This window comes from Leopardus geoffroyi, chromosome X (assembly GCF_018350155.1).
Source record: "Leopardus geoffroyi isolate Oge1 chromosome X, O.geoffroyi_Oge1_pat1.0, whole genome shotgun sequence".
NCBI classification, from domain to species: Eukaryota; Metazoa; Chordata; class Mammalia; order Carnivora; family Felidae; genus Leopardus; species Leopardus geoffroyi.
In genome coordinates, this window is record NC_059343.1 from 111,813,737 (window position 1) to 111,840,706 (window position 26,970).

Genomic DNA, 26,970 nt, shown 5'->3' on the forward strand with positions numbered 1-26,970 from the left:
TTTCGGCTCGCGTTATGATCTCACAGTTCATGAGTTTGAGCCCCGTCTCGAGCTCTGTGCTGACAGCATGGAGCCTGCTTGGGGTTCTCTCCCTCTCTCTCTGCCCCTCCCCTGCACATGCTCTCTCTTTTTCTCTCTCCCTCTCCCCCCAAAATAGATACACTAAAAGAAAATTTTCAACGATAGCAGGGACCTTTAGGCAAGCCTGAAGGGAGAGCAGAGACCACAGGTTGAAAGACCAAATTGTTCTGTTCGTTTCTTACAGTAACCAAAAGTGTCAGAATGGAGGAAAGCGGAATTATCTTATTAGGGAGTGGTACACGAGGGAACGGACCAGCTTGTAACTATTAGTGTATGATAACCCTGAGGCGAGAACACTTTATGAAGAGAAGGCGTTGGGTAAATGTTCAGGGTGTTAAAATCTGTCCAGTACGTCCTGTGCTACAATCGCTATGGAACAATAGAGCTATTTTAAATTTTTTTTTCAACGTTTATTTATTTTGGGGACAGAGAGAGACAGAGCATGAACGGGGGAGGGGCAGAGAGAGAGGGAGACACAGAATCGGAAACAGGCTCCAGGCTCGGAGCCATCAGCCCAGAGCCCGCCGCGGGGCTCGAACTCACGGACCGCGAGATCGTGACCTGGCTGAAGTCGGACGCTTAACCGACTGCGCCACCCAGGCGCTCCCAATAGAGCTATTTTAAACTGGGCAGTAAAATCTTTGTTACAAGTCAACTTGTTAACAGTCCCTTTCGTTAGCCCTTACACACGTGAATGGGAACCTGTCACTACTCTGCTTGAAAAGATGCACAATTTCCTATACTAATAAAAAGTAACCTAAAGTCACTTGAGCTGCTTTGTACTTGACAACTTGGCCTATACCGTGAGCCTCAACTATAAGAGAGTTTACTGTTGATCTCATTAAAAATATATGAAGCATACCTATTATACCTAATTATTTCTAACATACCCCTCCCCACCTTTGCTTGTGAGACCACGTGGTGTGTGTTAACTAACTGGAGTGTAAATAAAAACTTGGGGGAAAAAAAGAAAGAGATGTCAGCATACTGATACCTGAGAACCCCAAGTAGCCACGGCCTTAGCTATATTAATAACCAGAGTAACAGTGCTTCCTTAAAGCCCTGACACAGGAGGTGACCTCACCTTAGGGACTTCTTGCTTCTTTAGAAGCAAAGAACCCTTATAAAATCCTGTTTTATTTGCTGAGTTTTCTACCGTTGGCTCTAGCAGAAACACTCAAATGCAGCACAGAAGCATGAAAGTCAGCGGGCCTTTTTATTTTAATTTTCTTAATGTTTATTGACTTTTGAGAGAGAGCGTGAGTGGGCCAGGGGCGGAGGGAGAAGGAGACACAGAATCCGAAGCAGGCTCCAGGCTCTGAACTGTCAGCACAGAGCCCGATGTGGGGCTTGAAGTCACGAACCGGGAGATCATGACCTGATCAGAACATGAGGTTCTGTTTCCAAAAAAGAATTCAATATATACATATTTGAATATATGAATTTAAACATACATACACATAGTAAATAATGATAGGTGGCATTACTTAAGCTTTAAACCTTAGTTTTTATATTTTTTAATTTTTTCCCCTCTTTTGTAAGTAATCTCTACTCCCAACTTGGGGTTCAAACTCCCAACCCCGAGATCAAGAGTCCCATGCTCGGGACACCTGGGTGGCTCAGTCGGTTGAATGTCAGACTCTTGATTTTGGCTCAGGGCATGATCTCACAGTTGGTGAGTTTGAGCCCCACGTCGGACTTCTCTGTCTCCCTCTCTCTCTCTCTCTCTCTGCTCTTCCCTGCTCACTATCTATCTCTCTCTCTCAAAATAAACATTAAAAAAAAAAAGAGTTGCATGTTCTGACTGAGCCAGCCAGGCACCCCTAAGCCTTAGTTTTTAAAATATAATTACTCTTAAGACACTGTTGATTTTTACCATCATGATTTAAATGTTATAACCCAATGCCCAGAGCTTGGTTTCTTTTCTTTTTTTTCTTTTTTTTTTTTTACATTTTTTTAATGTTTACTTTTGAAAGAGACGGAGTGTGAGTGGGTAAGGGGCAGAGAGAGGGAGACACAGGATCTGAAGCAGGCTTGAGGCTCTGAGCTGTCAGCACAGAGCCCGATGCTGAGCTCAAACTCACGAACCGTGAGATCATGACCTGAGCCGAAGTCGGACGGTTAACTGACTGAGCCACCCAGACACCCCTAAACTACTTCTTTTAACACTACTTTCCAATGGAAGGAACCAGGGCTTTTTGGAAAAACAGCAGATTCCAAGGCTAGGACAGGAAAGGTACAAGATGAGCCTTGGAGTATCTTGTGGTGCCAGAAATTAAGGAAGTGCTCAAAGAACGATGGGGAAATAACCACAGAGATACAGGAGCCAACATGGAGGGACTCCCAACAGCCAAATTTGAAGCAATTTGGGCAACAAAGTAATTAATGCTACTAGTGGATCATTACGTATAGGATAAAATTCCTGAGTCCGTTGTGATTTAAATAATTTAAAAAACAATGAATAGGGAGAAAGAAAAGCTCTTTATTATAGTAGCCTTCCAACTAATATGTGAAGAAGGAATGATGTTCATGGAAAAAAAAATCAACATTCGAGAAACACCCCAGTAATAATTGTTTCAGTGAACAATCACCAATGCATGTTAGAATTAGTCAGTGAAAGTTTGATGAGGGACAGAATATTTACATAGTCTCAAAGTCTGTGGAGTTTCTGGCCCCAAATGGAACACCTGAAATTCAGACAAACCCAGATTGCGGGACATTCTGCAGAATAACTAGCCAGTGTCCTTCAAAAATGTGGTCATAACAGACTGAGGAACAGTTCTGGAGTAAAGGAGATTAAGGAGATTTGAGGAAATGCATGTGTGCTCCTGGATCAGATCTTGGTCCAGAAAAGAACATTAATGGGACAATTGATGACGTTTAAATAAGGATTCCAGATTAGTTAAAAATGTTACGTCAGTGTTAATTTCCTGATTTTGATCATTGTACCAGATGTGGTTATGTTGAATGTTAACACTGGGGAAGGGTATATACATCTTGCTCTACTTACAATGGGCTTCTGTCCTGATAAGCCCATTGTAAGTTGAAAATATTGGATATAAAAAATGCATTTACTACACCTAACCTATCAAACATCACAGCTTAGCCTAGCCTAGCCTACCTTAACCGTGCTCCAAACACTTACGTGAGCCTACAGTTGGGCAAAATCATCTAACGCAAAGCCTATTTTATAATAAAGTGCTGAATATCTCGTGTAATGTGTTGAATACTGTACTGAAAGTGAAAGAAAGATGGTTATACGGGTTCAGAATGGTTGTCAGCGTATGGGTTGTTTACCCTAGTGATCGCGTGGCTCACTGGGAGCTGTGGCTCACTGCCACTGTGTCCAGCATCACGAGAGAGGGCCATACAGTACGTCACTAGCCTGGGAAAAGATTGAAATCCAAAATTCCAAGTATAGTTTCTACTGAATGTGTATCACTTTTTCACCATCATAAACTTGAAAATTTGTAAGTTGAACCATTGTAAGTCAGGAACCATCTGGACTGAGAAGTTTGAGAGAGAAAACTAGAGAGGTAGGACATTCAGGAGGGTGTTGTCCCAGAAGCCAAAGGAATAGAGTCAAAAAGAACACAGTGATAGGGGCACCTGGGTGGCTGAGAGGGTTAAGCATCCAACTCTTGATTTCAGCTCAGGTCATGATCTCACAGTTCGTCGGTTCAAGCCCCGCGTTGGGCTCTGTGCTGACAGCTCAGAGCCTGCTTGGGATTCTCTCCCTGTCTCAACGCCCCTCCCCCACTTGCTCTCTCCCTCTCTCTCTCTCAAAATAAATAAATAAACATTAAAGAATGAGAGAACACAGTGGGAAATACATCAAATGCAACAGGGAGAACAATTACAGAAGGTCAAAAATAGTGTCCATCGGGAGCCTGGGTGGCTCAATCGGTTAAGTTTCCGTCTCTTGATCTCAGCTCAGGTCTTGATCTCAGGGTCGTGAGTTCAAGCCCTGTGTTGGGCTCCGCACTGGGCATGAAGCCTACTTAAAAAATAAAAGAAACCTTTGGGGCACCTGGGTGGTTCAGTAGGTTAAACGTCAGACTTGAGCTCAGGTCATGATCTCACGGATCATAAAAATAAATAAATAAACTTAAAAAAAATAAGCTAGGGCTGTAACCAAACAATATTTATTTATTTATTTATATTTTTATTTTTAATTATTTTTAATTATTTTATTTTTTATTTTTTTAAATTTTATTTTTTATTTTTTAAAATTTACATCCAAATTAGCATCTAGTGCAACAATGATTTCAGGAGTAGACTCCTTAGTGCCCCTTACCCATTTAGCCCATCCCCCCTCCCACAACCCTTCCAGTAACCCTCAGTTTGTTCTCCATACTTATGAGTCTCTTCTGTTTTGTCCCTCTATCTGTTTTTATATTATTTTTGTTTCCCTTCCCTTATGTTCATCTGTTTTGTCTCTTCAAGTCCTCATATGAGTGAAGTCATATGATGTTTGTCTTTCTCTGACTGACTAATTTCACTTAGCATAATACCCTCCAGTTCCATCCACGTGGTTGCAAATGGCAAGATTTCATTCTTTTTGATTACCGAGTGATACTCCATTGTGTGTGTGTATATATACATATATATATACACACCACATCTTCTTTATCCGTTCATCCATCGATGGACATTTGGGCTCTTTCTATACTTTGGCTGTTGTTGATAGTGCTGCTATAAACATGGGGGCTCATGTGTCCCTTCGAAACAGCACACCTGTATCCCTTGGATAAATGCCTAGTAGTGCAATTGCTGGGTTGTAGGGTAGTTCTATTTTCAGTTTTTGAGGAACCTCCATCCTGTTTTCCAGAGTGGCCGCACCAGCTTGCATTCCCACCAACAATGCAAAAGAGATCCTCTTTCTCCGCATCCTTGCCAACATCTGTGGTTGCCTGAGTTGTGAATGTTAGCCATTCTGACAGGTGTAAGGTAGTATCTCATTGTGGTTTTGATTTGTATTTCCCTGATGATGAGTGATGTGGAGTATTTTTTCATGTGTCGGTTGGCCATCTGGATGTCTTCCTTGGAGAAGTGTCTATTCATGTCTTTTTGCCCATTTCTTCACTGGATTATTTGTTTTTTGGGCGTTGAGTTTGATAAGTTCTTTATAGATTTTGGACACTAGCCCTTTATCTGATATGTCATTTGCAAATATCTTCTCCTATTCTGTCACTTGCCTTTTAGTTTAGCTGATTGTTTCCTTCGCTGTGCAGTTTTTTTATTTTGATGAGGTCCCAGTAGTTCATTTTTGCTTTTGTTTCCCTTGCCTCTGGAGACGTGTTGAGTAAAAAGTTGCTGCGGCCAAGGTCAAAGAGATTTTTTGTCTGCTTTTTCCTCGAGGATTTTGATGGCTTCCTGTCTTACAGTTAGGTCTTTCCTCCATTTTGAGTTTCTTTTTGTGTCTGGTGTAAGAAAGTGGTCCAGGTTCATTCTTCTGCGTGTCGCTGTCCAGTTTCCCCAGCACCACTTGCTGAAGAGACCGTCTTTATTCCATTGGATATTCTTTCCTGCTTTGTCAAAGATGAGTTGGCCATGAGTTTGTGGGTCCATTTCTGGGTTCTCTATTCTGTTCCATTGATCTGAGGTCTGTTCTTGTGCCAGTACCTTACTGTCTTGATGATTACAGTTTTGTAGTATAGCTTGAAGTCTGGGATTGTGATGCCTCCTGCTTTGGTTTTCTTTTTCAAGATTGCTTTGGCTATTTGGGGTCTTTTCTGGTTCCATACAAATTTATTTATTTATGTATTTATTTATTTATAGTTTTATTTTTAATTTTTTAAAAATATAATTTATTGCCGGATTGGTTTCCATACAACACCCAGTGCTCATCCCAACAAGTGCCTTCCTCCATGCCCATCACGCACTTTCCCCTCTCCCTCCGCCCCCCCCCCCCCCATCAACCCTCAGTTTGTTCTCAGTCCTTAAGAGTCTCTTATGGTTTGGCTCCCTCCCTCTCTGTAACTTTTTTTCCCCCTTCCCCTTTCCCATGGTCTTCTGTTAAGTTTCTCATATTTATTTATTTTTGAGAAAGAGAGAGCGAGCAGGGGTAGGGTAGAGAGAGAGAGGGAGACAGGGGATCCAGAGCAGGTTTTGTCACCCAGGTGCCCCCCAAAAAACTTTTTTTAATTAAAGTTTATTTTTAAAAACCATAAGGAAGCAGAAAGCAACTTCCATTAGCCGTGTGGGATTTTTAAAGCTCTAGAAATTAGTCTTATATAAAAAATTATTTGCAGTAATATCAGAAGGCTATAAAAGGTATAAGACAAGGGCAGACGGCCTTATGCCCTGAAAATAGTTTGTCGTTAAGAAAACCCTGATATAGACATAGAACATTAGAATGGTGATTTAATGGGGGAAACTCTGGGTGATTGGTGGCCGACAATTTTCAGATGAATAGATACAGCATTTTAAAAGAACTCAGGAAGAATACGTTGGTCTTATAATAGCACCTGGCCTTACTTGTTATAAACTCATTTCTGTGTTCCAACTAAAGCCATCATACATGACTTACAATAGCACTTAACTTGCTATAGACATTCCTGTCGTAAAATGTATTAAAACAAACATTTTTTGGGTGACTGGGTGGCTCAGTTAGTTAAGTGTCTGACTCTTGATTTCGGCTCAGGTCACGATCTTGTGGTTCATGAGTTCGAGCCAGCTGATGATGTGGAGCCTGTTTGGGATTCTCTCTCTCTCTCTCTCTCTCTCTCTGGCTCTCCCCTGTTCGCTCTTTCTCTCTCTCTCTCAAAATAAAAAAATAAACTTTAAAAAACCCACAAATTTTTCTAAGAACCTCGTGGACATTTTTCTGAGAACCTGAGATGTGGCATTAAGAGAGGACTTAAGGGGCGCCTGGGTTGCTCAGTTGGTTGAGCGTTGGACTCCTGATTTTGGCTCAGGCCGTGATCTCAAGGGCTGTGGGACTGAGCCCCGCATCGGGCTCTGCTCTGATTGTGGAGTCTGCTTGGGATTCTCTCTCTCTCCTTCTGCCGCTCCCCTGGGCTCACCCTCTCTCTCTTTAAAAAATAATAAATATTAAATGAGAAAGAGAGGGCTTTAAACATGTTCGTTTGCTCATTCATTCATTGATTCAGTTATTCATTTACTTATTTACTTTTAGGATGGGAGAAACTTGAGTCTGTGTACGGGGAAAGACTAGAAGGAAGGACAAGCGCTATGGGAGAATAAAAGTAGCTATCTGACAGAGACAGGTGCCAGAGGCGATGGATCGCAGGGTGTACCTGGGTCTGCCAGAGGAGGGACTCCTCGCCTCTGGGCCCGGAGGAGAGAGAGGACACAGCATAGACGTGGATGGACGGGACTGACGTGTTGCATCCTTGTTTCATTCACTCTCTTCGTAAGTTAATGGGTTGAGTCTATCCTTCGAGAATGAGGATGATGAAGTTGAATGGGGACGGACGTACAGAACATGACTGAGGGGGACATGATGGGGGGCAGACCAAGGTCTTGGAAAGGATTGTGGAGGGGTGTTTAGGGCCTAGTTGAGACCCGGGCCCACGAATGTATAGAGGAACCAGTCTCCGTGGTTGTGGGATTTTCTCCAGCCACACTCTGCGGCCTAGCGGGGGTAGATCAGACAGGCCGGGGGGTTGAGCCAAGATGTGGCTTTGCCGTCCTGGCAGAGCAGAATTAGGAGGGTGCAAAGGACTCCACACTGAAGGTGGGATCCACACTGAAGTGGGAAGTAAGGGAAGGCGGGAGCGGAGTGGTAGACAGGGGACTTGGAGGTCTCCCGATGACTCTGAAGCACAATTATGCCAGGCAGGGTGGCCAGGGACAACTAGGGACGAAGAAAATTGTGGTCGGAGATTGGGATACTGCAGTGAAGAGCCGCCAGCAACAGCGTTGGAAGGCATCCCCCCTGCCTGGCCCTGCACTGCTGCAGGGGGCTCTATGCTCCCATGTGCCGGGGACTGCTAACCCAGCATCTTGTCCAATGTAAAGTTTTGAAAAATGTTTATTTATTTTGAGAGAGAGAGAGAGAGACAGAGAGTGAGCAAGCACGAGCAGGGGAGGGGAGAGGGAGAGCGTGCCAAGCAGGCTCCGTGCTCAGCGTGGAGCCCTACCTGGGGCTCGATCCCACGACCCTGGGATCACAACCTGAGCCGAAATCAAGAGTCGGACGCTCAATGGACCGAGCCGCCCAGCTGCCCCGCGTCTTGTCCGATTTAGCGGTTGTCCCGGAGTTTTCATTTTCCCACCAGGAGGAAGTATTAACAACTAAATTGATATAAGCAAGCCAGATGGGTCTGCGGGACCACCACTGTTTAACTCCAGCTTCTGCCTTGGTCTCGTCTGCTGGCTTGTGCGAGGCCTGTACAGAGAAGCAAATTCTCACTTTGACACAGAGTTAAACGTAAACAGCAACTGGTGATAACCCTTCTCCCTTTTTCTTTTTCTTTTTTTTAATTCTTTTTCTTTTATTTATTTTGAGAGAGAGAGAGAGACAGAAAGTGCAAGTGGGGGAGGGGTAGAGAGAGAGGGAGAGGGAGAGAATCCCAAGCAGGCACATGTTCAGCGCAGAGCCCAAAGCAGGGCTCAAACCCACAAACTGTGACATCATGACCTGAGCCGAAGTTGGACGCTTAACCAGCCCGGCCACCCGGGCGCCCCCCTTCTCCCTCTTTCTAATCTTTTCCAAATACAACGTAACCCTGTCAAGGACAGTGTGCTGGGTATTCACTGATAACGAAGCAAGTGCACTCAGATATTAGACAACCGACTCATTCTTGTCCCAGGCGGGGATGGGGAGGGGGGAGTATTCACCATTGTGCCCCTTGCTGGACACACACAGCAGGGTGTGCTGGCCAGCTGTGCCCATGCCAAAGCCTACGACATACAGGAAGCTGCCAGGCCACGAGTTGGTAGGCCCGTGGATGTAGGAAATTACACCTTCACGTGTACATAAAATATGTTTAGGAAATGGAGGCTGAGGAGTCCTGCCGTACAACGAGTAGTCTGAATGGTCTTCGTACAATGGTTATGTCATTCGTTACATGGTGCAAATCTACAACCTGTTATGTTTTTAAATTTTGCAATCCACCCTTTCAGCATGAGTTCAGAAACTAAAGTGCTTAGTTAATGTGCAATTAAATACCATATTTGTTACTCAAGAAAATTGATCATGAATGTGTAACACGAACAAAACACTTGTCCACGTTTATCACCTACATCGATGTCACTGACCCCTTGAAAACCAGAAGACATAAATCTGCAGAGACGGCGTCAGCATCTACCTCAAAGGTTTGTACTTATTTTAAGAAGACTGTGCTCAAAGATGAGGATTTCAGGGGATGCAGCTGCCGAGAGGGTATTTATCTATTGCTTTGTGAACGACTTGTTTTGATCCAATGACTTCTCCGCAAAATTCATTTGCTCGTTTTGATTTCAAGTTTCCTTGTACATGACAAAGAGTGAAGCAATAAATAGCTTTAAATGAGGAGCTCTGTTAGCAGAAGGACTTCACAGTTAAATGATGCCACTTATGTGATGTCATCTATATCATTAGATGCTTCAAATAGAAAATGAGTTGAATTAGGGTTCTCCAGAGAAAGAGAACTAATGGGACGGGTGTGTGTATGAGAGAGAGAGAGAAAGAAAGAGAGAGAGAGAGAGAGAGAGATTTTTTTATTTTAAGCAATTGGCTCACACGATTGTGGAGGCTTCTTCCCAAGTCCAAATTCTGGTGGGGTAGGCCAGCAGGCGGGACAACTCAGGGAGGAGTTGCTGTTCCAGTCCAAATGCAGTCTGCTGGCAGAATTCCTTCTCGATTAGGGTCAGCATTTGCTCTGTTCAGGCCTTCAAATGATTGCACGAGGCCCACCCACATCGCGGAAGGTAATCTGCTCTACTCATTTAAAATGATTTAAATGTTAATCTTCTCCAAAAACCACCTTCCCCGAAACTTCCAGAATAATGTTTGTCCAGCTATCTGGGCACCATGGCCCAGCCAAGTTGACACATAAAATTAACCGTCACGTTAATGAATTCCAATACTTCTTCACTGTTGCATCCAGCTCATGGAATCAAAGCAAAGCTTACAGAAATTTATTCTGATGAGGGGGAAATATACAAGATTATTGAGAAAGCTACTGTAAATTCAGTTTAAACATTCAACATTTATGGGGCACCTGGGTGGCTCAGTAGGTTAAGCATCCGATTTTGGCTCAGGTCATGATCTCACGGTTCATGGGTTTAAGCCCTGCGTCGGGCTCTGTGCTGATAGCTCAGAGCCTGGAGCCCACTTCAGATTCTGTGTCTCCCTCTCTCTCTCCGACCCTTTCCCGCTCACACTCTGTGTGTGTCTCTCTCTCTCAAAAATAAATAAAATAAACATTAAAAAAATAAAAAAAATTCAACATTTAGGGTGAGTATTTTGGTGGTGATTATTTTTTTCATAGAAATACAAATTTGGTGGAGAAAAAAAGACAAAATTATTTTGTCTCTGAAAGTTTTATTTTCTGTAATAATGAGTAACAATTATTATTTTCTTGATTTCTTTTTTGGTTTCAAGACTATGATAATTTTATTTTATTTTTTATTTTTGAAGACAATTATAATTTTAAAATAACACATTTTGATTTTAAATATATTGTCCAAATTCAGCAAAATATTTCACATGTGAACCAGATTTTCACTTACCAAATAAAAGTATCACATCTTACAAATGGCACTGTTTGCTGTTTTAAATTTTTTTTAAGTTTTTTTAATTCATTTTGAGAGAGAGATAGAGAGAGCACGGGCAGGGGAGGGACAGAGAGAGGGAGACAGGATCTGAAGCGGGCTCTGCACTGACAGCACAGGGCCCGATGTGGGGCGCGAACCCACAAACCGTGAGATCGTGACCTGAGATGAAGTCAGATGTGCTTGACCAACTATGCTGCCCAGCTGTCCCCGCTGTTTAAAATTTTAAACACAAATAAAAGCTCCAAGTCGTCCTAGAATGACAGGAATGAAATGATAGTACTGTTTCTTTGTCTTTAGAATCACCAGGCTATCACTGTTTAGTTCAAACCTCTGTGACAATACGGGGGTATGTGCTACCACAGGTGTTGCAGAAAGAAACTGCAAGCCACAAACAAACTGGAAGGGCTCTGAAGTGTTGGGACACCTAATTTAGACACAAATGTGGGTAGTCGAGTCCACGTGTCAGGGGCCAAATGTATAACTAGAAGTGCTCTGAATGAACTCTTGGTGGAACGCAGTGTTTGGTAAAAGGATAAGTAATAAACATGTGCTGATATGAACTTCAAAGTCTATGTTCAAAGAAGTGCATTCGTATGTTTACCAAAAGATATGTAAAGATACATACAAAATGTTCATAGCAGCACTATTTGTAACAAACCAAACCTGGAAACTGCCCACATGCCCATCAACAGGAGAATGGATGTCTTAGAGACTAGAAGGATAAACAGAGTGAAAACTTGGTTAAGGCAAGTTTAAGGCACTTGTTGTGGAAGGGGGGGGGGAGTGGGGGGCAGAGAGAGAGGGAGACACCGAATCGGAAGCAGGCTCCAGGCTGTCCGCACAGAGCCTGACACTGGGCTCGAACTCACAAACCATGAGATCATGACCTGAGCCGTGACCTGAGCCAAAGTCCGATGGTTAATGGACTGAGCTACCCAGGTGCCCCTGAACTTTTTTTTGGAGCAAGGGCTATGCTATGCACTCTTGCGTTATTTTGTTTAATCCTTGCCATGCCCTGTGATGGAGATATTAGCTTCATTTGACATATAAGGAAACTGAGGCACACTGAGGTCAAGGACTCTGCCCAAGGGATAAACTTGGGATTTAAACTCAGATCTTTCTCAATCCAAAGGCCATATGTACCTTTTCCATTATAGTCTGTTTTCTTTCCATGATAGATAGGGAAGGCAGAGAAACTTGGGCAGTATGGTGTTCACACACTCATACATTCTAAAATTATAACTGCTACTATTTCTTGAGCACCTACTATGAGGTGAGTACCATGCTAGGTACTTTACATAAATTGTCTTTACAATTCTCATAACCCTTCATAGCAAGAATTATTATTCTCAGTTTTTAGATGAAGAGACTGAGGCTCAGAGAAATTCAATGACTTGACCAGTTTCACAAATCTCTTACCATCACCTATCTCTCGGCAGCCTTAACAGGGGCCACCAACTGTGTGCCAGGCACTATGGTGGGTTCTGGAGTCGTACGAACGCTAGGAATGAACAACTGTTGTTTGCTTACCTGACCTATTTGAGAGTAGGGTAAGATTCCTGTCCCCAGTTCCATACAGGGACTTGTGGAGGCAAAAATAAAGATCAGTAATGGTGACAGTTCCCATTTACTGACTATGTAACGTCCTAGGTACTGTACCACACACACACACACACACACACACACACGCACACACACACACACACACACACACGCGCACACACACACACACACACACACACACACAGGGATACCATGTCTAATTCTCACAATGATCCTGTTAATACCCTCATTTGACTGAGACGAAAAGAGAGGCTCAGTCTGATTTGCACAAGGTCACAGAGCAGTTAGGTGTTCCCCGTCCGATTTGCACCCTGACCTGCTGACTCTAGGGCTCTTGGTCTCAACTCTCACACCCAATTAAAGATGTTTGGTAGAATTAGTAAAACGGAATCCGCAATGCAGTCCAGAGTCTTGGGAAGGGGGCGCCGGGCGACAGAAGCACGTGGTGACGGCAAGCCGAAAAGCCGGCGCCCAGTTTACGGGCACTAGGAAGAAACCGGGCGGAGGCAGGTGTGGGGAGCCAGGAGCCCTCAGGCTGGGAGACCCAGGGAAAGCTGGACGGAGGCTGCGCACCAGGAGTCTCCGCTCCTTCCGGAGGAAAATTCCCACCTCCGGCGCGTGGAAACCCGCAGGCGCCGGCAGAGGCGCCCGGGCGGTCTGTGGGCGGAGCCTCGGGGGCGGGCGGGGCCGGTTTTGCCTTCGCTCCGGCGGCGGCGGCGGCGGCGGCGGCGGCGGCGGCCTAGAGTGCACGAGCGAGCGGCTCTTTCCGCTCTCCCGCGCGTCGCCGCCTTCTGCGGAGCCTCCGCCTCCTCCTCTGTGGCACCTCCGGCTTCCTCCTCCTCCGGCTGCCCTCAGCGCGCGCGCCCATCGGCTCCGTTATGGCGACCCGCAGCCCCAGCGTCGTGGTGAGCGGCTCGGCCCGCGGCACCTGAGGCTCGCGGCCCGCAGTGCGGGCGCCGGCCGGTGTGGCCCGGGGAAGCCCGGAGGGGCGGGGGGCGACCGCCGCGTCCCGGCTCGGGCTTTACGTCACACGGGGTGGCGTGGGGGATGCGTGGCGAGGTGCGGGGTGGGTGCCTCGGGACAGCCCGGGGGAGGGGGGCTGCGTGTGGCAGAGGAGGGTGGGGATGGCGCTTTGGCGGACTCGTGCGGCCGGGGAGGGCCCGCGGGCCAGTTCGGGAAGGATCCGGCGCGCCGCGGGTGGGGGCTTTGTCCGGAGAGGCCCTTCTCTAAACTGGGGGTATGCCGCTGAGGTCCTCGGGGCCCCTGTAATAGAGGGCGCAGGCACGGGAGCGGCCACGTGGGAGGGCATGCGGGGACTGGTACTTGCACCTAGTTCCGCAAATGCCATAATGACCGTGCGAATGCGCATTGCCTGCTTGAACCCTCACAGCAGCCTTGGTAGCGGTAACCATGCCCGCGTTTGTACACACGAGGAAAATAGTGACACGGTATTAGGTAATTTTCTCTCCGCCCAGAGGGAGCTAGGCCTCGAATTCAGGTGTGCCTCGATCCGGATCCTACGTTCTTTGATGCTGCGGGGACAAAAAGTGCGAATCTGGTCCTTACCTTCAAGGACATTCGTACCATCACCAGCCTCTGTATCCTGTCTCCAACCTCATTGGTTCTTTTTGTTTCTGGAACAAGCCAAGCTGCACCCCCCCCCCCCCCCCCCACGCCTTTCCGATCATGCTTGCTAAAACGGCCAACACCCCTCCCAATAGTTACATGCCTCAGTCTGCATCATCGTCATCATTATATTTTAGCAGTTACCTGATTACCTGTTGATTGTCTCTCCCACTAAAACAGAAGCTTTATAAGGTCAGGAATCGCCACCATAACCACAGCATATAGGACAGTGCCTGGCATGTAAGAAATTCTCAATAACGGTTTGTTGAGTGAATAAATAATTAACCACTTGAGCCCCCAAAAGGAAGGATTCTATTGATATTGGGAACGATGGCTTAAGGTAAAGGGCAGAGTTCTTCGTGGAGTCTGGCCTGGAATCCTGCTTGCTTGGGCTGTTTACTAGCTGTGTGGCCTTGGGTAACTTACTTCCCTTTTCTGGGCTTAAGTGTCCCTAATGTATAACTGAGGTACTAGCTACCTCTGGGTGTTACTGAAATATTGTAAGACTGTCTGCTTAAACAACCTTTCCGTGGTCCTTGACTGGGAATAGTAATAATAGCTATCATCGTGTTTACCTACATAGTCCTATTTACTCCTTGAAACAACTCTGTAACAATAGCATGATTATTACCATTTTACAGAGGAGGAATCTTTGGAGCCTCAGAGAAGTTTAGTAATTTTATCTTCTTGCCATACCCACGTCACATAGTTGCAAAGAGAAACTCCGACTCAAGCCTAGGTCTCTCTCAAGAGTCCATGCCCTTAAGTGGTATGCTAATACTAGGTCCTCAAAAAATGGTGGGGGCTTTTGTGTTTACTCAGTTGCTGAGGAAGTTAGATGTTTTTAGCTTTGGGGTGTGATGCCTGCCCCAGCATACGGTGAATTATTATTGCTACAACTAGCTATTGTTAGTTTCATTTGAACGTTAAGATCTTCGTTGTGTTTTTGGTTTGCAAAGTACTGTTCTTTTTTTATTTCCTTGCCAAAAATTGCACGTTAGTAATAACAGGCACTCGTATAGTGTTTAGTATGTTCTGGTTTCTGTTCTAAGCTCTTTACATATATTAACTGATTTGATATTTTTAAATTTAAAAATAAATTTATGTGGCTCAGAGAGGTTAAGTAACTTATCCAAGATCACCCAGCAATGCTAGGATTTGAATCTGACTTATCTGGACCCAGAGTCTGCTCTTAACCTCCATTTTTTAATGTTTATTTTTGAGAGAGTGAGCAGGGGAGGGGCAGAGAGAGGGGGAGACAGAATCCGAAGCAGACTTCGTGCTGCCTGTGCAAAGCCCGACGTGGGGCTCAAACCCAGGAACCGTCAGATCATGACCTGAGCCAAAGCCAGACGCTCAACTGACTGAGCCACCCAGGGGCCTTTTAACATCTCCATTTTAGAAAAATGTTTTATTATTTATTTTTGAGAGGGGGGGGAAGGGCAGAGAGAGAGGGAGAGAGGATCCCCAGCAGGTTCCACACTGACAGCACCGAGCCCAGTATGGGGCTCGAACTCACCAACCATGAGATCATAACCCAAGCCAAAACCAAGAATCAGATGCTTAACCGACTGGGCCACCCGGGTGCCCCCACATATTTTAAGATTTTTTTTATTTTTGAGAGAGAGCGTGAGTGGGGGAGGAGCAGAGAAAGAGGGAGAAAGACGATCGAAAGCAGGCTCTGCACTGACAGCAGCGAGCCCGACACGGGGCTCCATCCCACGAACCATGACATTGTGACCTGAGCCAAAGTTGGACACTCAACCAAGTGAGCCACTCACGTGTCCCATTTCCCCAAATGTTTTCGGGTTGGGCTCTTCCCAGAGCCATCCAGAACCTTCTTTGTGATCTTCTTTAGCCATTTTATGTCCGGTTCTTGTTATGGACTGAACATTTGTATCTCCAGTAATAGCCAACAGATAAATATGTTGAAGCCCCAACTGCCCACTGTGTGGTATTTGGAGATGGGGCCCTTTGTGGAGTAATTAGGATTACTAATAAGGTCATGAGATTGGGGTCCTGGTCTTTTAAGAAAAGACACCAAAGAGCTCCCTTCCCCACCCTCCACTGTGCACATAGCTAGGAGAAAGCAGCTGCCTACAAACCTAGAGAGGAGGCCTCGGAATGAAACCTGTTTTGCTGGCATCTTGATCTTGGACTTCCCAGCTTCCAGAACTGCAAGAGATAAATTATTGTTGTTTAAGCCACCCAGCTGGTGGGATTTTGCTAGGGCAGCTCGAGCAGACTAATACAGTTGTTTTAGAAGGTGTCGGTAATCACCACATGCTTAGACATGCCACGCCAAGTCACCAATAAAACAGATGTGGTTTACATTCATTTCGAAGTGTGACTTACATTCATAATCAACTATTGCCTGGTTGATTTAGAAAACTGTGCTAATTCAGTATTAGAGACATGCCAGTGTACTTGACTCTGTTTACAACCAGGCAACAGACTACTTTAAGCTCGGTAGGCTGTAGGGGGAGTCATTGGTGCTGGGTTCCAGGTTTATCTTTAGTGCATGTATAACCGCTGTTGATAATCACAAATTTGTGGGCTGGTCAAATTAGATTCAAGTACAAATGACAAGCTTTATTGTGCTGTATAGTTGTATGTATGTCTTTTCTACTAGATTATGTATAAGCTCTTTGAGGGCTCTCAGTTTAAAATCATCTTTGTATGCTCCCTACAAAATTTACTGCACAGTGCCTTACCAAAGTGAATGCTAAATGCATTTTTATGTAATTTAATATATTGCAATCCCTTCCTGTCAAAGCAGCCACTGGATTGTTAACTAATCCAAATCAGATGAGGTTAATATCAGATATTAATATCAAATCAGACAAATAAGGGCTAATAAGATTAAAGGCCACCGAGTATATTTCTATCTAGCTTTTGTGGAGATTGGAGTTATTGGACCCATTTAATATGAAGTTTTGGTGTTTTGGATGATTAAGAACAAGTTCCTGGGGGCACCTGGATGGCTTAGTCAGTTGAGTGTCTGTCTGACTTGATTTTGGCTCAAGTCGTGATCTCAGGGTCGTGGGATTGAGCCCCCCCATTGAGCTCCACACTGAGTGTGGAGCCTGCTTCAGATTCTCTCTCTCTCTCTCTCTCTCTCTCTCTCTCTCTCTCTCTATCTCTCTCCCTCTCTCCCTCTCTCTCTCTCTCTCTCTCTCTCTGTTTCTCTCTCTGTCTCTCTGTCTCTTTGTTTCTTTCTCTCTCTCTCTTTCCCTTTGCCCCTTTCCTTCCCTCTAGAATAAGTAAAATGAAAAAAAAAAAAAGACCACGTTCGTGTTCATTGAATTATATCTTATTTCTTATCATTGGTCCAGGTGCACGTAAGGCTTCTGAGAGTTTGAGTACTCTCTAAATTCCCAGCATGCATCACCTATATCTTTTTCATAGCGGTTTAACACTGTCTTATGGTTATTCATATGCATGTCATGTCTTCTATACTGTAAGCTCTTTGAGGGTAGGTATGTCAAATTTATCTAATCCTGTCTAGTATGTACAACACAGTAGGTTCTCAATAAATATTTGAGTATTAGTAATAATACAGGTTCTGGATAAGGTCCTCACCATTTTAAAATTAGTATTCTAATATTTGGTCATTATATATGGATTTGAAAGACTTGGACTTTTCATTACATGTAAAAATTGGGAAAAGTTGATGTTGGTGCCTTGTCATCATTTAAATAAATTGCTCCGTATTTAACTTTATATTTGAAATATCTACAAGTAGACAATAGTATAACAGACCATCATATACCCATTGCCCAGTTCTGACAACAAACTACCTATGGCCAATCATATATTTCTTAAATTAGGACCTCCATCAATATACCCCTTTTATTTATAGTTAATTTTAATAGAGTTGTGAATTTATGCCTAAAGTCCCTCAAGTGATACAAGTTTTAAGATTTTTTTTGTTTCTGCCTTTTAGAAAGGGTTATATTTTAACATGTTTTTTATGCTTGAAAGCACAAATCAACCCTTTTTAAAAATGGTACTTTTTTAAAAAAATTTTAATTCCAGTATAATTAGTGTAGTGTGATATTAGTTTCAGGTGTATAATATAGTCATTCAACAGTTCTGTACATTACTCAGTACTCATCACAGTAAGTGTACTCTTAATCCCCATCACCTGTTTAACCCATCTCCCTCCTACCCGCCTCCCCGCAGGTAACCACCTGCTTGTTCTCTATAGTTAAGAGTCCCTTTCTTGGTTTGTCTTTTTTTCTCCCTTATTCGTTGTTTTTCTTAAATTCCACATATGAGTGAAATCATATGATATTTGTCTTTCTCTGACTGACTTATTTTACTTAGCATTATACTCTCTAGCTCCATCCATGTTGTTGCAAATGGCAAGATTTCATTCTTTTTTTTATGGCTGAATAATAGTCCGTTGTATGTATGTATGTGTATATATATACATATACATATATATATATATATATATATATATATATATACACACACACAGCATCTTTACACATCTGTGTGTGTGCATATATATATATATATGTATATATATATTTTATGCATTCATCAATCGATGGGCATTTGGGCTGCTTCCATCATTTGGCTATTGTAAATAATACTGTAGTAAACATAGGGGTGCATGTATCCCTTTGAATTAGTGTTTTGTTTTATTGTTTGGTAAATACCCAGTAGTATGATTCCTAGATCGTAGGGTAGTTCTATTTTTTAACTTTCTGAGGTATCTGCATACTGTTTTCTACAGTGGCTGCATGAGTTTGCATTCCCACCAACAGTACAAGAGGGTTCCCCTTCCTCCATATCCTAGCCATCACCTGTTGTTTCTTGTGTTGTTGATGTTAGCCATTCTGACAGGTGTGAGGTGATATCTTACTGTAATTTTGATTTGCGTTTCCCTGATGATGAGTAATGTTGAGCATCTTTTCAAATGTGTCTGTTGGCCATCTGTATGTCTTCTTTGGAGAAATGTCTGTTCATGTCTTCTCATTTTTTAGAAGTTTCTTTATTTTGAGAGAGAGCACAAGTAGGGGAGGGGCAGAGAGAGAATCCCAAGCAGGCTCTGCACTGTCAGTGCAGAGCCTGATGCAAGGCTCGAACTCACAAACTGTGAGATCATGACCTGAGCTGAAGTTGGATGCTTAACCAACTGAGCCACCCAGGGGCCCCTTCTGCTCATTTTTTAATTGGATTATTTGTCTTTTGGGTGTTATGTCAGTTCTTTATATATTTTGGATAGTGACCCTTTTTTGGATATGTCATTTGCAAATATCTTCTCCCATTCAGTAGACTGTCTTCTAGTTTTATTGATTGTCTCCTTTGCTGAACAGAAGCTTTTTGTTTTGATAAACTTGAATAGTTTATCTTTATTTCCCTTGCCTCAAGGAGACCTATCTAGAAAGAAGTTGCTACCGCTGATGTCAGAAAAATTACTGCCTGTGCTCTCTTCTAGGATTTTTATGGTTTCAGGTCCCACATTTAGGTCTTTAATCCAATTTGAGTTTATTTTTGTGTATGGTGTAGGAAAGTAGTCCAGTTTCATTCTTTTGCATGTGGCTGTCCAGTTTTCCTAACACCATTTTTTGAAGAGACTTTTTCCCATTGCATATTCTTTCCTGCTTTGTTGAAGATTAATTGACCATACAATCGTGGGTTTGTTTCTGGGCTTTCTATCCTGTTCTATTGATCTAGGTGTCTATTTTTTTATGCCAGTATCATACTATTTTGATTACTACAACTTTGTAGTGTAACTTGAAATCTGGAATTATAATACTTCCAAGCTTTGCTTTTCTTTTTCAAGATTTTTTTTTTGGCTATTCAGGGTCTTTTGTGGTTCCATATGAATTTTAGGATTATTTGCTCTAGTTCTGTGAAAAATGCTGTTGGTATTTTGATAGAGATTGCATTAAACATGTAGGTTGCTTTGGGTAGTATGGACATTTTAACAATATCTGTTCTTCCAATCCATGAGCATGGAATATCTTTCCATTTGTTCATGTTGTCTTCAATTTCTTTCATCCGTGTTTTATGGTTTTCAGAGTACAGATCTTTTCACCTCCTTGGTTAAGTTTATTCCTAGGTGTTTTATTATTTTTGGTGCAGTCGTAAATGGGATTGCTTTCTTAGTGTCTCTTTCTGTTACTTCATCATTAGTGTATAAAAATGCAATGGATTTCTCTACATTGATTTTGTATCCTGCGACCTTACTGAAGTTCTAGTTGTTTTTCCAGTAGAGTCTTTAGGGTTTTCTACATATAGTATCATGTCATCTCCAAATAGTGTAAGTTTTACTTCTTCCTTACCAATTTGAATCCTTTTATTCCATTTTTCTTGTCTGATTGCTGTGGCTAGGACTTCCAGTACTGTGTTGAATAAAAGTGGTGAGAGTGGACATCCTTGTCTTTTTCCTGACCTTAGGGGAAAAGCTCTCAGTTTTTCACCATGAGTATGATTTTAGCTGTGGGTTTTTTTTTAATGTTTATTTATTTTTGAGAAAGAGAGCGAGCACGCACGAGCATGAGCAGGGGAGGGGCAGAGAGAGAGGGAGACACAGAATCTGAATCAGGCTCCAGGCTCTGAGCTGTCAGCACAGAGTCCGACACGGGACTCGAACTCAGAAATGGTGAGATCATGACCTGAGCTGAAGTCAGATGCTTAACCAACTGAGCCACCAAGGCGCCCCAGCTGTGGGTTTTTCATATATGGCATTTATTATGTTGATGTATGTTCCCTCTAAAACTACTTTGTTGACAGTTTTATCAAGAATGGATGTTGTACTTTGTCATATGCTTTTTCTGCATCTATTGAAATGATCATATGGTTTTTATCCTTTTTCTTACTAATGTGATGTATTACATTGATTGATTTGCAAATATTGAACCACCTTGCATCCCAGAAATCAGTCCCACTTGATCGTGGTGAATGATTTTTTTAATGTATTGTTGGATTTGGTTTGCTAATATTTTGTTGAGGATTTTTCCATCTGTATTCATCAGAGATATTGGCCTGTAGTTCTCTTTTTTTGTAGTGTCTTTATCTGGTTTTGGTATCAGGGTAATGCAGACCTCATGGAAGCAATTTGGGTTTTCTTTCCTCTTCTGTTTTTTGGAATAGTTTGAGAAAAATGGGTATTAATTCTTCTTTACGTGTTTGATAGAATTTACCTGTGAAGGCGTCTGGTCCTGAACTTCTGTTTGTTGGGAGTTTTTTGATTAGTGATTCAATTTCATTGCTGGTAATTGGTCTCTTCAAATTTTCTATTTCCTGATTCAGTTTTAGGAGGTTATATGTTGCTAGAAATTTATCCACTTCTTCTAGGATGTCCAGTTTGTTGGCATGTAATTTTTTGTAATATTCTCATATAATCACAAATCAACCCTTTGACATTAAATGTAATTTATAAATCTAATAGTATTGATTGAAAATAGAAACTTTTGAATTAGAAATTAATTTGGTATTTTGACAGAGGTAGAATTCCTATTTTGGTGTGCATCCCAGCTGTTCTGTCTATATTAGACTGCATGTCTAGGATGAACTCTGGGCAGAATTCACATTGGCTTTGATTGAAACAAATCAGACTCATGAAGTTCTTAGGCTGCCTGCAAAACCTATAGCCAGGCACTGAGCCATTTTCACAGAAGCTATAGGCTTTATAAATGTTGCATGTTTCAGAGTCCCGGGTGGGTCCTGGTTTATGCTTGTGCGGAGCAGTGAGTAAGTTGGTAGAAGTGGTGAGTAACCTTCAGGGAAGCCAGTTTGGTTTTCTGGATCTTCTTAGTGTTAAAGCAGTATGAAGTGGTACATTTTCATTCTTGTCAGGTAATAGCAGATATATTCTGAGCCAGACTTGAATGTTTATCCTCTCATCTTGTAGGATCTAGCAAGGTCTGTCTTTTCCCAAAACTTGAACTGAGTTTCAGTTTATAAAATTTAGAAAAGTAATATTTGCTTGTTAGAAAGTATTTTAGAAATGTTCCTATAGGGGACACAAATGTCCCATTTCCATTCTTTTTGTAGTGAAAGTGTTCTGAAATACACATGATGTGAATGTTTAGCAGACACATTAGTACTTTATGCCAGATCTTAAGATCTGGCATCATCTTTTTTCCCCAGAAATATAATTTTTCTTGCTGTGTGTGAAAGTAATATGTGTTGGTTTAAAAACAAGTTAGTACTGACTTCCTACCACCCTCAAACTGGCTGCCGAGCGAGTGCCTGGGCACTACATGCCACAGGGCCGTGCCCGTGTTCATGTCCTGGTCCACCTACCTGAATCACTGCCAGCTTCCTGGCCATGTGCATAGGTGGAAATGGTGTGAAGGTAACACCAGCTGGATAAAACAATACCTAAAATTCCACCCAAGTCTGGAGAACTCAAAACTGACCTTTTGGGACAGAAAAAGTAACACGAACCTCAGATTTTTCAGAATATAATTATGAATTCTGTGAATAATATTATAAATCTTAAGTATGTATTTTTAAAATTTATTGAAAGCCTAGCTACCTGTCCTTAAGCATCTAACATAGTGCTGACAGAAAGGTGTTCGATAGATGTGCGCTGATACTTTGAGATTTAATTATGGTTTGACCAGTATTTCTTGAAAACTGCCAAAGCTCTTATCATCATCTTCTTGAATGTGATTTGGAAGATATTTAGTCTTGAATATCATGTGAAGTAGAGTATTATAACTGGTTTATTTCTTTGAATTTTAAATATATATAATGATGAGTAGGAATTATAAATCACCTATGATAAAAAAAAAAAGTGAAATTGACAATGAAAAAAAAGGCCAGGTCAATATTAAAATGTGCAACTCAGCGAGTTCCCCCTTCTTGTAGTTGACCACTGTTTGGTATATTCCTTCATGCCCACCCTTTCTTCCTTCTTCCACTCCTTCCTTTCCTCCTTTGTTCCCTCTCCCTTCCCCTCCTCACTTCTTTTTTATTTTTTGGGATTACAATTTTTGTTTGTAGATTTTACTTTCATACATCTTTCAGAATTCCTGTACTTTTTATATGTGTGTAAAAAAACACATAATGCCACAAATAATTTAAAAGAAAGACTACTGAATTTTTTTAAAAAGCAGTATATACTCAATGAAGGAAATTTGCAATATATAGTATAAAGAACTAAGTAAAATCACTATAACTCTCTTCCCCGAGATAATAGCTGTTATGATTTTATTATATTTTTTCTGTATAGGTACATGTATAATATTTATAAAACTATAATCATAGTACATTTTACCACCACAGGTACCACATCATCGGTTTTATTCAATAGTTTGTATGCCAGCTATTGGGCATACGAAGACAGCCAAATATGGTTCTACTCAAGCAATCGTGGAGTATCTGCTAGGAAGGCACCTCATGGATTGATTATAACAATCTCAGACTTCTAAGAGTTTGGGTTTTTAAGAAATCACTTAGCTTTCTTGGTGATTTTTCCCCCCTACTCTGAGGTGAGAGAGGCTGTTTGTATTTGGGGTAGGAAACAACAGCTTTTGTTCTGTGTGATTTTTTAACTTGTTAGACTACAGTGTATGAAAATTTTTTTCTACAGTGTTACTAAAATCGTTTTTACTAAAATTTCAAACATACTCAAAAGTGGAGAGAATAGTATACTGAATCCCCATATGCTCATCAGCCGTGTTTAAAATGTTATCAAGATTTTGCTACGTTTGTCTTAACTCTTTAAAGTTTTTCATTTTCTCTTTGCGGAGCTAAAGGAAATTTCATACATGTCATTTTACTGATACAATCTTAACTATTCATCTCTAAAGCATACAGTTCATTTCTTATATAACTATAATTCATTGTCATACCTACAAAGTTACAGAAAATTCTTGATGTCTCATACCTAAATTTCTCTTTTTTTTGTTTTTATTTTTATTTAAAAAAAGTTTTTTTTACATTTATTTATTTTTGAGAAACAGAGTGAGACAAAGCATGAGCGGGGGAGGGGCAGAGAGAAGGAGACACAGAATCCGAAGCAGGCTCCAGCCTCTGAGTATGCGGTCAGCACAGAGCCTGATGCGTGGCTTGAACCCACGAACTGTGAGATCATGACTTGAGCCGAAGTCAGACACCCAACCGACTGAGCCACCCAGGCGCCCCTAAATTTCTCTCATAGGCTAAGGTTTTTTAACATCTAAATTCAGTCGTGTAATGCTGTCACTGAAACAGTCATATTTCTTTTTCAGATTAGTGATGATGAACCAGGTTATGACCTAGATTTATTTTGTATACCTCATCATTACGCTGAGGATTTGGAAAAGGTGTTTATTCCTCATGGACTAATTATGGACAGGTTAGTAAGATCTTAAATTGAAGTTTTTGGTTTTTTTCTTAATTTCTATTTCTGTTTTTTCTTAATTTTCTATTAATTTCAAGTGTCAGCAACTGTTTTAAGGCATTGATGTTTGAACATAAACTAGGCCAGCTTGTCGAATAATAGAGGTTTTCTGTTTTAGAGCCCTCTTTACAAAAAGTTGGGGGGAGAGCTAATTACCCAGTGTAAGTCATGGTATACTGGGAATCTGTAGGGAGTAGAATAAAGTAAACATTGAAGGGACATTGGAGGAATGAACTCTAGTAACAGTCTTTGATTGCTCAGCCTTGAACAGGATAATGGGCTGGGGCTAAATCACAGGAGGGGAAGGTAATGTTTTGACTATTATGCATGTCTAGCTTGAAAAGTTCCCCTTAAATGAATTGCAGTGAGAGACCTTACTTGGTATTTAAATGCTTGCCTTGTGTGGCTATTTTGTTTTTGACTTTAAGGTTATAGTATCAATATATAGCTGTTGTAAAATATTCTAAGGATTGAGGCTTTAAATGAGTAGAGTTCTTCCTCTCAGCCTCCTGCATAGTCCTTCGTACACACTGGCTATGCACATATGCTGTATGCAAATATATGTACAGTAACTCTTGAACAATGTGGGGGTTAGGGATGCCACCATCTGTGCAGTCAAAATCTGTGTATCACTTCTGACTCCCCTTAAAACTTAACTATTAATAGCCTACTGTTGACCAGAAGTCTCACTGATAACATATAGTTGATGAACACATATTTTGTATATGTGTTATATACTGTATTCTTACAATAAAGTAAGCTGGAGAAAATATGTCATTAATAAAATCATAAGGAAGAGAAAATATATTTATAGTATGATATTTATAACAAAATCCATGTATAAGTGGACTTGTGTGTGCAGTTCAAACCTGTGTTGTCCAAGAGCCAACTGCATATATTTTAACACATAGGCATGTACTATTGGACAAGTGTATTGGAGATACATTATTGGCAAGTGTATTGGAGATGTTTTCATATTAGTATATTTAGAGCTTTCTCCTATATTTTGAAGGTGGTACTGTCATACAGGTCTGAAATTTATCGGGCACTGTTTCATACTAGTATGGTTAGAGCTGTCCTATATTTAAAAAAAATTTTTTTTTTCAACGTTTATTTATTTTTGGGACAGAGAGAGACAGAGCATGAACGGGGGAGGGGCAGAGAGAGAGGGAGACACAGAATCGGAAACAGGCTCCAGGCTCCGAGCCATCAGCCCAGAGCCCGATGCGGGGCCCGAACTCACGGACCGCGAGATCGTGACCTGGCTGAAGTCGGGCGCTTAACCGACTGCGCCACCCAGGCGCCCCTATCCTATATTTTGAAGGTTGCATAACATTCCATTTTCTGACTGTACCATAATTGATTTAAGCAGTCCTTTATTGACGGACATGCAAGACATCACCATTATTTTACACACCATACTAGAAGGGAACATCCTCTTACACACATTTGGTCACTTGGTTCAGCTTTATCCATGGGGAAAATCTGGGTCAAGGGGAAGGTATTTATTGAATGCTTCTGATACCACCAGATTATGCTCCAAAACGTTGTTTTAATTTATACTCACAGTGCTATACGACAGTGCTCTTTTTCGCAGTCTCTTACAATATTGCCTATTATCAGGGAAATCTCATTTAATCAGAATTTGCCATTCTGATAGGTGACAATGGTATTTTAAATTGCATTTTAAATATTTATTTTTTTAATGTTTATTTATTTATTTTGAGAGAGAGAGCAAGTGGGGGAGAAGCAGAGAGAGAGGGAGAGAGAATCCCAAGCAGGCTCTGCGATGTCAGCTCAGAACCTGATGCGGGGGTCGAACCCATGAACCGTGAGATCATGACTTGAGCTGAGACCAAGAGCCGGACACTTAATCGGCTGAGCCACGCAGGCGCCCCTTAAATATTTATGATAGATGTTACAGTATAACTGTATTTTGAAGTTTATCTTTACTTTATGAAGCAAGGGTATACTTCATGGGGGGCAAAGGATGTGTTTGGTGGAAGTTTAATGCCTAAAGGGGATGTTTGTTATAAAGCTAAATATATTTCTATTATATTGTAAATTAATTTCTCTTAAATTCCTGATACTTCTCTAGGACCGAGCGTCTTGCCCGAGACGTGTTGAAGGAGATGGGTGGCCATCATATCGTAGCCCTCTGTGTGCTCAAGGGGGGCTATAAATTCTTTGCTGACCTGCTGGATTATATCAAAGCACTGAACAGAAATAGTGATGGATCCATTCCTATGACTGTAGATTTCATCAGACTGAAGAGCTACTGTGTAAGTGTATTTAATATATGCTTATAAAAACCTCGGTAACTGTACGTTTTTCTGTGTGTGTTTGAAAGTCTACAAACCATACTTACATGTTCATTGCACTTGGTTACAGTGACATTTCCTAATCTATTCACTACTACTTTGTATACAAGTGAATATTGTCTTTTTCAAACTAGTCACCTTAGACTAGTCACTTTTCTTAAAGGATTTTTGATCTGGTTTTGTTTTTCTGGTTTTTTAAAGACCACTTTTGGGAGTTGCTGTTGGGACCTGGAGTTATATTTTTGACTATACTTAGTGTTGGCAGATCTCTTCTCTTCTCTAGAGCTAGATTGGTTT

General features: G+C 41.9%; 1 protein-coding gene across 3 annotated transcripts in view; it reads left to right on the top strand.

Moving 5' to 3' along the window:
- Positions 1 to 13,043: 13,043 nt before the first annotated feature.
- The window catches only part of HPRT1 (hypoxanthine phosphoribosyltransferase 1), a 36,076-nt gene continuing 22,149 nt past the window's right edge, over positions 13,044 to 26,970 (top strand). Inside the window, exons 1-3 of one of the 3 annotated variants that reach the window (XM_045470822.1) lie at positions 13,044 to 13,277; positions 24,201 to 24,307; positions 26,451 to 26,634. In XM_045470822.1, the coding sequence (XP_045326778.1) occupies positions 13,251 to 13,277; positions 24,201 to 24,307; positions 26,451 to 26,634 (318 nt within the window). In that variant the 5' untranslated portion in view covers positions 13,044 to 13,250. Of the gene's footprint in view, positions 13,278 to 13,404; positions 13,432 to 24,200; positions 24,308 to 26,450; positions 26,635 to 26,970 lie in introns of those variants that run through there. The other 2 variants (XM_045470820.1, XM_045470821.1) reach the window with 2 other exon arrangements.